Source organism: Vombatus ursinus, unplaced genomic scaffold (genome assembly GCF_900497805.2).
Source record: "Vombatus ursinus unplaced genomic scaffold, bare-nosed wombat genome assembly UNPS02014807.1, whole genome shotgun sequence".
NCBI lineage: Eukaryota > Metazoa > Chordata > Mammalia > Diprotodontia > Vombatidae > Vombatus > Vombatus ursinus.
The window spans coordinates 44,758,720-44,769,920 of record NW_020954585.1 but is presented as its reverse complement, the minus strand read 5'-3'; the positions used below and the strand labels follow the sequence as shown (position 1 = coordinate 44,769,920).

General features: G+C 45.9%; 1 protein-coding gene across 1 annotated transcript; it reads right to left on the bottom strand.

The window, feature by feature from the left end:
• Positions 1-252: 252 nt before the first annotated feature.
• On the bottom strand, positions 253-10,146 carry LOC114052375 (ATP-sensitive inward rectifier potassium channel 12). The gene is made up of 2 exons (XM_027874948.1): positions 9,758-10,146; positions 253-2,251 (listed from the first exon to the last, which is right to left on the bottom strand). The coding sequence occupies exons 1-2, from the start codon at positions 10,002-10,004 to the stop codon at positions 804-806; spliced, it is 1,695 nt and encodes a 564-aa protein (XP_027730749.1). The 5' UTR covers positions 10,005-10,146; the 3' UTR covers positions 253-803.
• Positions 10,147-11,201: the final 1,055 nt, after the last annotated feature.

Below are 11,201 nucleotides of genomic sequence, written 5' to 3'. Positions count from 1 at the left end.
GGATGGAGCCTTCTCAAGGAAAAAGAGACAGTTCTTGCCCCAGGAAGTCTTCCAGTGTATCCCTGATCCCCTTCAGCCAGATGCTGGGGCCTCCTTTAGGCTGTTCCATTCCACTGGGGGGAGGGAAGCTCTGTTCTGTTGTTCTGCTCTGTTGTGGGTTTTTGTGTGTTTTTTTTAATTAAAAAATGTCCTTTTTTTGGAATTATATTTTAATTTAATATATGGTTTTTTTTTTTTGTAAACAGTCTCACCAGCGCTAAGTTGAAAAATTAAAAACCTGATGTCTCCCTGCTAAGTTAAAAACCAGTGTGCAGCATTGCACCAGCTACCGTCCCCAGGCAAGCTCAACTGTGTCTCCTGGCCAGGCGTAAGGTTAATTCTCAGTCTGTTCTAACCTGATTAGGTTCCAGGCTATGCAACACTGAGATTCTTTGTGACCTTTGACTTCACGGAGCTATTTGCTCTCTTACCAGGCATCCAAGGGAAAAGCCCTGAGTGCCGAATGAGGCCCCTGTCCAGCCCCTGGGGGCGGCGTTACCTTTCCCCTTCTGAGCCCACTGACTGAATCTTGGGGAAAGACCCTCCAGACAGCTAGAGCTGGAAGTCTAAACCCTCAGGGCTCTGCTTGTGACTTCTTATCCCTCTCCCTGCCAACCCTTCCAAGGTTATTGCGATGAAACATGTGAAACTACTAAGACACTACTAAAATCTTCAACCATCCCTATGGCACTTAACAATGTTCTGCATAAACCTGGGTGGACTGTAGGGGAAAAGAGAAGAGGAAGAGACTGGACCAGCAGGGGTCAGATTTCCGACTCCCTTCTGTAAGATCTCTGATCGAGGGCTATTGTGGCCTGAAGTCTATCAAACTCATGTCTGTTTTCAGGGCTCAGGTCGTCCAGACCTCGACTATCATCCTCCTCCTCATCGTCTTCATCACGACTCATGAAAGCCAGTTCGTTCTCATAGCAAAAGGAGTTGGTGCTTGGGAGCAAAAATTTATTTTCTACCAAGTCCTTGGCACTGCAACGGGGGGTGGATGGGACCTCATAGGTTTTGTGAAAGTGAGAATAGTCGATCTTATATTGGTTTTTCTCCTCAAACAGGACGGGCTCAAATCGGTGACCCCAGAGGATCTCATTAGCCAGGTAGGAACTCCTGGCCTGTGTGGTCATGGCTGTGGCCTCCACCATCCCTTCCAAGATCACCACAATCTCAAAGTCATCAGTTTCCAAGTCCTGTCGGCTGATGCCAAACAGTGGGCTCTCCTCGTCGATCTCATGGAGGATGGTAATGGGGGACACCAAAAAGATGCGGTCTAAGCCTTTGTCAAAACCTACATCAATGTCAATCTGGTCAAGGGGGATATACTCCCCTTCCTCGGTGACCCTTGGCTTGATTAGCTGAGCCCTGACGTGAGCCTCTACGATGTGACTCTTCCTCAGGTTCCCCACCCGCCACATAAGGCAAAGCTTCCCATCTCTCATGGCCACCACAGCATTATGGCTGAAGAGCAAGGTCTGGGCCCGTTTCTTGGGCCTGGCCATCTTGGCCATGATGGCCCCAATCATGAAGGAGTCTATGATACAGCCAACGATGGACTGTACCACCACCATGAACACGGCAATGGGGCACTCCTCAGTCACACAACGGAGGCCATAGCCGATGGTTGTCTGCGTCTCAATGGAGAACAAGAAAGCAGCCATGAAGCCATGCACCTGGAGGATGCATGGCTTGTAGTTCCTCTCGTCTGAGGATCTCTCCAAGTCCCCATGCACGATAGCGATAACCCAGAAAATCACTCCAAAGAGCAACCAGGAAACCAGGAAGGCAAGAGAGAAAATCAACAGCATGTATCTCCACCGGATATCAACACAGGTCGTGAACATGTCAGCCAGGTACCTTTGAGACTTGTCATCCATGTTGGCAAACTCAATGTTGCACTGACCATTCTTTTTGACAAAGCGGTTGCGACACTTCCGTCGTGTGTGGATTTTACCATTGCCAAAGCCATTGGCTCCTGGCATTGTGGCTAAATGCAAGCCGTCTTCTTCTGAGGATACTATACTATAAGGGTTGACTCTCCCTGCAGTCATCCCTGAGGAACTGGTGTTGTGGGCCGGGGAGGTCCCCTGGATCTTTGGACTCCCCCCTGTCCCTGATGACCCACTGGGGTCTGCTCCACTCTGGGAGAAGTCCAAAGTTTTACAGATGTGGCCAGTGCTGAGGTCCGATGAGTTGGGGAGAGTGCCTGCAACAAAGAGAGAAAGACTGCAGTTAAGTATCATAGAATATAAGCCAGAGTATAGGAGAGACTGAATCAGTCTGTGGGTGGTGGTAGTGGTGGAGGTGGGCAGGGTGAGGGGCCAGTGTCAACTTTTCATGGAGCTAAGGTTCATACACTCAGACTTAGAACATTCCTCCCTATAGAATGTAAGCTCCTTGCGGGCAAGGAATATATATTTTTTTCATTTGTCTTTGACTCCCCAGTCTCTTAGTAGATATTTAATCGATATTTCTTGTAACATCTGAAATAGAAATGACCTTACAAGCCTCTTTATTTGACAGATGGAAAAACTGAGTCACAGAGAAGTCAAGAAACTTGTCCATCATGATCTAGAAAGGCGGTTACTAGGAGTTCAAGGACTAGGACTCTGACAGTCTCTGACTGTTAGATCAAATTGTTTCTGGACCAGATAACCTCGATGCATCACATGCCCATGTCTTCTAGCCTGGAGGAGATGCTCCATGTGTCTCGTGGATATTATCTCCTTTAATCCCACAGAAGAGGCAAATGTTACCATCCCCATTTTATACATCAGGGAACCAATGCCCTCTCAGTCAGCCAGATTTACTCAGGAAATAGTGAAAAGAAAAACAATCCATGTGTTCTAAATATTATAAAGTATTTTATTCACAACAACCTTAAGGCAGGAAAAAGGCATGAATTATTACCCCCATTTTACAGTTAAGGGAACTGAGGTTTAGAGTGGTGAAATGATGGCCCAAGGTTATAAAGCAAATTATTGGAGCCAGGACTATAACTCCGGTCTTCTAACACCACAATCAATGCTTTTTCCACTAAACCACTCTATGACTAACCAACAGAGGCAAAGCCAGGTCTATAGACTTTCCCCTCTCCAAGGCTTCCATCATTTCAACGACGTCTCTCTCTATCACTATACACACACATTGTATACTTTTACACATGCTAAAACCACACAGATACTGCCCTCAGAGGCAACATACATTATATGCTCTTTGCACATGTATACATATACATACATACATACATATACATATACAGGAGGACTTGATAGAGATTGAATTGTAAGTTCTTTTTACAAAAGCTTGACACCAGATATGGTTATAAAATCTTTGAATGTCAGAGCGGGAGTGACTCTAAGGCATAGTGTGTGAGTTGGAAGGGCTCTAAGAACATAGAATACAAAATTTTACAGTCAGAGAGGACCTTATTCTTTTTTTTTTTTTAAAACGGACGTGATTTCATTAGTATTAGCAATTTCCAGAGAGGAAACTCCTTCCATCAATGCAGATTGGTACGTGTGTTGTTGCCTGGTGTCCTGAGAAGTAATGTGACCTGCCCAGGGTCACACAGGCAAATCGTGACAGAGACCAGCTCTCTCTAGTTACTATACTATTCTGTCCCTAAGAAGGGACTTTGGAACACAAAATAGAAGAGGCTGAAGGGCCCTTAGGATACACAACATTGTATGTCAGATGTGGAAGTTAACCTTAGCAATTATCCAGCTTGGGCTCTTCACCTGTTTTGTATGATGGGCCCCTTTGGCAGTCTGGTGAACCTTGAGGATGAATTCTTTCTCAGAAAAATGCTTTAAATAATTGAAAGAAATGCTACATTTCAGTTAGACATTAGTAAAAATAAAGATGTATTTTTTTTTTCCCATCCATGTTCACAGACCCCTTGGAATCTATCCATGTGCTCTTTGAATGTGGACCTCAGGTTAAGAACTCCTGATTCCAACTTCCAGGTTTAACGGGGGAGGAAACTCAGGCCTAGAGATGGGCTGTGACTCACCCCAAGCCACAAAGCAGGTTAAGCAGCAGAGGTGAGATCAGAAACCAGGTCTCCCAACTCCTAATCATCTGCCCTTTCCTCTGTACCACGCTTAACAAGCGTGGCCATTACTTTAGGGAAGGCACAGATTCTGCCTCCCAAGTTTCTTTCTTGCCCCCTTGACTCTGGTGTTCCCCTCTTGTTGCTGGGACACGTCAGACATGTGTTCCTCGGGGCTTGGCTGGGGATGTCTGAGCATAAGGGTGAGCTGAGTACGTCCTACCCTGGCTGCATGGCCTGGCACCAATTGATAAGTCTCCATCACATGGGCCTCACCAGGCTCTGCCAGGCCCCTTCCCAGCCACGTGCCTATTGACATCACTGGGCCCTGGGGCCCCAAGGTCAAGGGCGAGGACAGGGAGCAGCTTTATAGCTCTGCTCCTGTTAGTGAAACTACTGGCCACCTGCTGCTGCCCAGTGAGCCAAAGAGGGACAAAGGGTGGAGACAAGGGCAGGTTAGGGTGGGGAAACCTGGGAACAGCTCATCGACTCCACTCCACTCAGAGTAGGTGATAGTGGCACCCCCAGTAGGGTAAGTGGCTAGAACAGCTTTAATTACAGATTTGGACCTAGCTATTGCTTTCTCCTACTTCCATCCCCAGGCCCCAAGGCTGTTTAATTAGGTTGGCTGGGCTGGAGCAGAGCTATTGATCCCATGGGCTCAGCTCCCTTCTCTAGGCAGTCACTCAAGCAAAGGACAGAAGCCATCTCTTACCCCTCTTGCCTTCCCCATTGGGTACCTAGCTAAATGTACAGGGCTGTTTGCAGATGGAGACCTAAATGGGCCTCACATCTGAGGCCCAAGAATCAGGACCCACCCTTTTCATGTTGTTACTCAACACAATCTGATATAACCTTTATTATTATTTTTTTAAAAATTAGTTTGTTGATGTCTACTATCTTGACATCATAGCTTTTCTAGATTTACCACCCCCCAACCCCACCAAAGAGCTCTCCTTTGTAACATATCAATAAAATCAATTGATAATAATGACTACGTGTGACAGTGTATACAGCATTATGTACCCATCGTCCCCCACCTCTCTGCTGAAAGGACCAAAGCACTTCTTTATCTCTTTTCTGGGGTCAAGATATAACCTTTAGTATTATTATTATTTTTTAAATAATAAGGGCAAAGCACATCTTTTCTCTGGGCTTCAGTTTTCTGTCCCATAAAATAACAGGGTTGGACTAGATCAAGTGTTCTTAAAACATGAGCTACACACACACAACGATATATACACATGTACTTGCATATATCCATATATATGTATGTCCATGTATCCATATATACAAATTCATAGACTATATAACTATACATATACATGTATGTATATACACACACACATATATAATTTGTTTCTTTTGCAATCCTATATATTTTACTTTATGCATTTAAAAACATTATTCTGAGAAAGGGCCCATAGGCTTCACCAGCCTGCTAAAGAAGGGTCTGGAACACAAAAAACATGAAGAATCCCTATCCCAGATAGCCTGTAAAATCCTTCCCAACACTAACATCCTATGTTCTAAGTTCCTTTCTAGTTCTGACATTCTGTGTACTAAGGTCCCTACCAGAGCTGATACTCTACGATCCTATGGTTCCTTATGTATGATATTATGGTGGCTATCCCCTGGGACCAGGGAGCCTGAAGACCAGTGGGAGAAACTTGATCTCCATCAGGCTGAAGTGGGGCACCTGAAGATGAAGGAGGGGTTCCTATCAGCCTGTCCAATCTGTTGGGTCCCCTTCTAACCAGTCAGATGCAATTATCTGGGGACTTCCTGCTGGAATATGGTCTGGAAAGTGGTCTCCAGGAGAAGTCCCAATCACTGCTATGGCAAGAATGTGCACCCAGGTTGGATCATGTATAGAATCAAGGACAGAGCCATGCTCCAGGCATTGGAGCAGTATAGAACCACAGGAGCTATAGCTAGAAGAGACCTTATGACATGATGAGATCACAAATGTAGAGCTGCAAGGGACCTTAGAGGACATCTAATACAACCCTTCATTTGGCAGATGAAACTGAGGACCAGAGAGGTTGGGCCACTTTGCCTAAGGTCGTAGTGATGAACCTCGGTCCTCTTCTCTTGTACATGATCCCCACAATCCTGAGTATAATAGCACCAAAGTTACCGGAGGGCCTAGGTTTTCATGGGCAGGCTGTCCCTCCTCACCTTCCCCAGGACCATTCAATGAGGCCAAGCCACTAGTACTGAGCATGGATCCAACGGACTTTCCCCAACCCTGGTGGGCTGAGTGTGGGCCTCGACCAGTAACTGTTTACTGACCCAGGCAGGCACCTGCCCCCAGTTCTTTGACACTTCCTCCCCCTAGCTACTCAGGGTTTTCAGTAACGATCTGTGGAAGCTGAGCTCCCTTTCCGCATTGGGACGCTATGCTCTGTCATCCCAGGCTCCCGATCACTTGGTTCTTTCCCCATCCATTGGTTCACAAATTCCCACCTCCTGTTCTCCTTATCCCTATCATCTCATCCAGCCTTCTGCCTTCAGACAGATAAACTACTATTATCCCTGTGTTGTAGACAAGGCCCAGAGAGGTGATGAAACACAAGTAATAAGCAAGTCAATGGTGATGGGGAGGCAGGGTTCCAGGTTTTGGGTGATAGAGAACCCAGGTCTTTTGCCTTCTTGTGCATTGCCCCTTCCACAACACCTTGGGGCCCAAAAGGATGTTGCTCCTTGCCAACGTGTCTGCAGTTGAGGTACACAGACATGTATTAGTGTAATGCAATGTAGAACCTGATGAGGGCTATCAGAGAAACACAAATACTGTGCAAACAGACCCAGAGGAGGGAGAGGTTATTAAAGGCTGGAGGAATTGTATCAGGCTACATGGAGGAGGCAGCATCTAAGCTGGGCCTTGAAGACTGGGAAGGACTTGAGTAGGCGAAAGGCGGCAGAGGAGGGCATGCCAGGTGGAAGGACAAGTATGGGCAAAGGGCAGGAAGCAGAAAAACTCCAGGCATATTTGGGGAACTGCAAACTGTCCAGTTTGGCTACATTGCAGGGTAGATGTCAGGGAGCTGTGAGAGATAAGGCTAGAAAGATAGGTTGAGGGCCAGAGAATAGAAGGAGGCAGTGTAGTACAATGGAAAGAGTCCTGGATTTGGGACTCTAGGGGATCTGGATTCAAATCCCCAAACTGCCACTTGGTTCCTGTATGACTTTGGTCAAGTTAGTTCATCTCTGCCTCAGTTTCTTCATCTGTAAAATGAGGGAATTGGCCTAAATGACCTTGAAAGTCCTTTCAAACTCAAAAATCTATCATAGGATATAAGTCATTTAGCCAGGCAGAGGAGTTTGGGTTTAACTGGGTCAACAATTAGGAACTAGTGGAGGTTTTCAAGAACAGGAGTGATAATCAGAGCTAGCTTTTAGGAAGATCTTTCTGGCTGCATTTTGAGGAATGGAATGGGATAGAAAATGATCCTTGAAAGGGACGAGAAATGATCTGGCTGTTGCTGCTTCTAGAGGAACTAGGACATACTTTTTCTGTTCCCTAAATTTCTTAGCACAGAGTTGAACACAGAAAACATTCCCTGACTTGCAGATTAATTAGTTAGAAGCAGCACAGGGTTATAAAAAAGTGCTATAGATTTGGAGTAGGAAGACCAGAGTTCTAATCCCAGCTTAAACATTTATTAGCTGTGACACCTGGGGGCTAAGTGCTTATAAGTTCTGGGACTCAGTTCTCCTTATCTGGGGCATCTAGGTGGCATGGTAGATAAAACACTGGGTCTGGAGTCAAGAAGATCTGAGTTAAAATGTGGTCTCAGATACTTAGTAGCTATGTGACCCTAGGCAAGTCACTTAACCACTGTCTGACTCACGTTTCCTCATCTGTAAAATGGGGATCGTGATAGCACACGATCCTCCCGGGTTGTTGTGAGAATCAAATGAGATATTTGTAAAGCAGTTACTTAGGATAGTGACTAGCATACAGCAAGTGCTTAATAAATGCTTGTTTCCTTCCTTCATTATCTGTAAAATGATATAGGTGGGCTAGATGACCTGTAACACAACAGAGTGTCTAAGGCTATGATTCTATGAGCTTTGTGTCTGAACCTCACTTTCTTCATCTGTTCCTACCTGCCTGACAGGGTTTTTGTGAGGAAAGCACTTTGTAAACCTTAAAGCTCTGCTGAAGTGGGAACTGAGAAACAATGTGTTGCAAGCACTGGCTTTGGAGTCAAGAAGTCCTAGGTTCAAGTGCTGCTTGTGACACATACTGATTGTCTGACCCATGGCACCCAGTGCTCCCAGGCAACCTGCTCAGACCATAAGCTAGAGGAAAGTCACTGATCTGCATTGGGGGAAGGAATTTTTCACATCAAGAATCCTCTATACAGAAGAAGGTGGGCAGCTAGGTGGTGCAGTAGATAGAACAGCAGGCCTGAAGTCAGAAAGACTCATCTTCCTGAGTTCAAATCTGGCCTCGGACACTTACTAGTTGTTTCACCCTGGGCAAGCCATTTCACCCTGTTTGCTTCAGTTTTCTCATCTGTAAAATGAGCTGGAGAAGAAGGAAATGGCAAACCATTCCAGTATCTTTGCCAAGAAAATCCCAAATGGGGTCATGAGACTGAAACAACCAAAAAACAAAAATACAGAAGAAGGCCCAGGCCCAGGCCCAGAAAAATGTGAGTTATTGGTATTGTTTGTCCACTTCCTCCACTGGGATTCACAGATTGTAGATTTTGAGCCTGGAAGGGACATTTGAGGTCATCTAGTCTAAGTCCCTCATTGGACAGTTGAGAAAACTGAAGCCTAGTATGCTAGTGTGTGACTTGTCCAAGGTCACACAGGAAAGAAGGGGCAGAGCCAGGATTTGAACCCAGGTCAGCTGACTGTAACATTCTGATGACTATCTCCTAGGACCAGTTATTTCATTCCCAACATTTGGCCAGGAGCCTGGGGACCACGTTGCCTTCTATGTGTTTACATATACCTAATCACCAAATTATAGCCTAGAAAGGAAATCACACAGTAATTTGGGTCATACTCTGTCTTTGAGCAAAACCTAGAAGAACGCTAGAATCTTAGATGTCGGAACTGGAAATTATATCTCAGTGGCGTTTAAAGCCCTTCCCAGCCTGGTCTCACTGACCTTCCCAGACTTAGTATGCATGGCTCTTCTCACCCTCAGGTCAATGTGGCCTTCTTGGCAGAGGCTGGCCCTCAGGCCTGGACCCCACCTTCCTGAAATTCCTGACCCCACCTTCCACAGAAAGCCTCTTCTGATCCACACTCATATCCTCACCCCAGCCCCACCCCCAGCTGCTACTCCCCTCCCTCCCAAACTGCTTTGTGTCTTTTTAAAAAAAAGTATTCTGTGTAGACCTGTGTGTGTGTTGGGGGTGGGGTCCTCCCTCCCTTCTGGATAAATGTAAGATCCCTGAGGGCAGAAACGGTTTCATTTTTGTAGCTAGGTACCAGGAATACAAAGACTAGATACTTCATAAATGCTTGTGGATTAATTGGTTCATTGAGCTCAGGCCGATGAGGCCCATTCATTTCATGGCCCATCTCCATAGACTGTGGGCAGGAAGGACAAACCACTGTGATCTGATAGCACTCCCTTACATATAATCTTAAACTCTACTTACTGCAAGCTCAAAGTTATAGTCTCACCATTGGGAGCAGGGGCAGAGGCATGGTCACTTAACGCTGGAGGGCGTCTGGCCCTGGGCCAGGATGCTGACAACCTCCTGTCTGTTTTCCGCACAGGTCCACTGGAAGCAGAACCAGTACCTATGTCTGGGGCCCCACTGAGGGAGTCACTGACTGGGAGCGTCAGGCGCCGCCTTTGCCTAAAGGAGCACCAATGGGTTGCAGGTTTTGAGGTCTCAGTGGCCCTGAAGGAAGTCCACTTCGTCATCGTGAGGGCTGAGGCCAAAGCAGGGACACTGCTCCTTTGTACCAGCTCCAGCTCTAGGTCAGTCAGGCTGGACCCACAGCTATGAAGCACTAACGAGGTGATGGACGGCTGGGATGGGGGATGCTCCAAGAGGTTCAGACAGCCCTGCCTGTGCAGGACAGAATTACAAACAATCAAAAACAGACAATGGAAACTGGAAAGAGATCTTCCTCTTCCCTCCCTCCCTCTCTCCCTAACCTCCTTCTCCAACATAGAGGTCAAGAAAGACCCAGCCATGGGGTGACAGGAGAAACATCCCAGAGGGCAACTGGGCAAATGCACATTCACCAATAGGGAGGGGGCTGCCCTTTCCCAAGGGGAAAGGGGGTCCCTTTCAGCCAGCCGGCAGATGTGATGATGGCTCACTAAATACAATTGTTCTTCTAGGGCTAACTGCCACAATGTTCACCAAGATGGTGAAGTGTCTCCATATGAGGACTGGTCGAAGGAACCAGGAATCATCAGCATGGAGAAGAGAAGATTCAGGGGAGACACGGTAGCTCTCTTCACATATCTTAAAGGCACTCATTTGTAAAATGAAGGAGTTGGGCAAAATGGCCTCTGAGGTTGCTTCCACTTCTGGCCTTATGCTCCTGTGTGGAGGAGGGGATAGACTCTGTCTGGCTTGGCCTCCGTGAGCGGAATTGGGAGCAATGACCACTGTGAGTAAAAGGGACTAAATATGTAGAATGAGACATGGCCAATATGCAAATGTGTTGGTTTGACTGTGTACATTTGTTACAAAGGTTTTGCCTTCTTTCTTTTTCTTTCTTCCTTCCTTTTCTTTCTTTCTTTCTTTCTTTTTCTTTCTTTCTTTCTTTCTTTCTTTCTTTCTTTCTTTCTTTCTTTCTTTCTTTCTTTCTTTCTTTCTTTCTTTTTCTTTCTTTCTTTCCTTTCTTCTTGTCTTTTTCTTTCTATCTTCCTTTCTTTCTTCTTTCTCTTCCTTTTTTTTTTTTTTAATTTTAGATTGGAGATTGGGGTAGGAGGAAGAGAAAACAAATGCTTATCAATTGAAAGGGAAAAAAAGAAACAATGAACCCAAATAACATATTTAGTCCCGTAAGGGCCTTTAGAAGCCACCAAGTCCAAACATATCATTTTACACGTAGGAAACTGAGGCCCAGTGAAGTTAAGTGATTTACTCAGGATCCTATTGTA

Bases quoted from the DNA above. Each gene is read 5' to 3' on its own strand.
- LOC114052375 (XM_027874948.1), bottom strand. From the start codon at position 10,004: ATGACGAAGTGGACTTCCTTCAGGGCCACTGAGACCTCAAAACCTGCA. The intron at 2,252-9,757 runs GTGAGACTATAA...TCTTTGTTGCAG, and splicing joins CTCTGCCCCTGCTCCCAATG to GCACTCTCCCCAACTCATCG.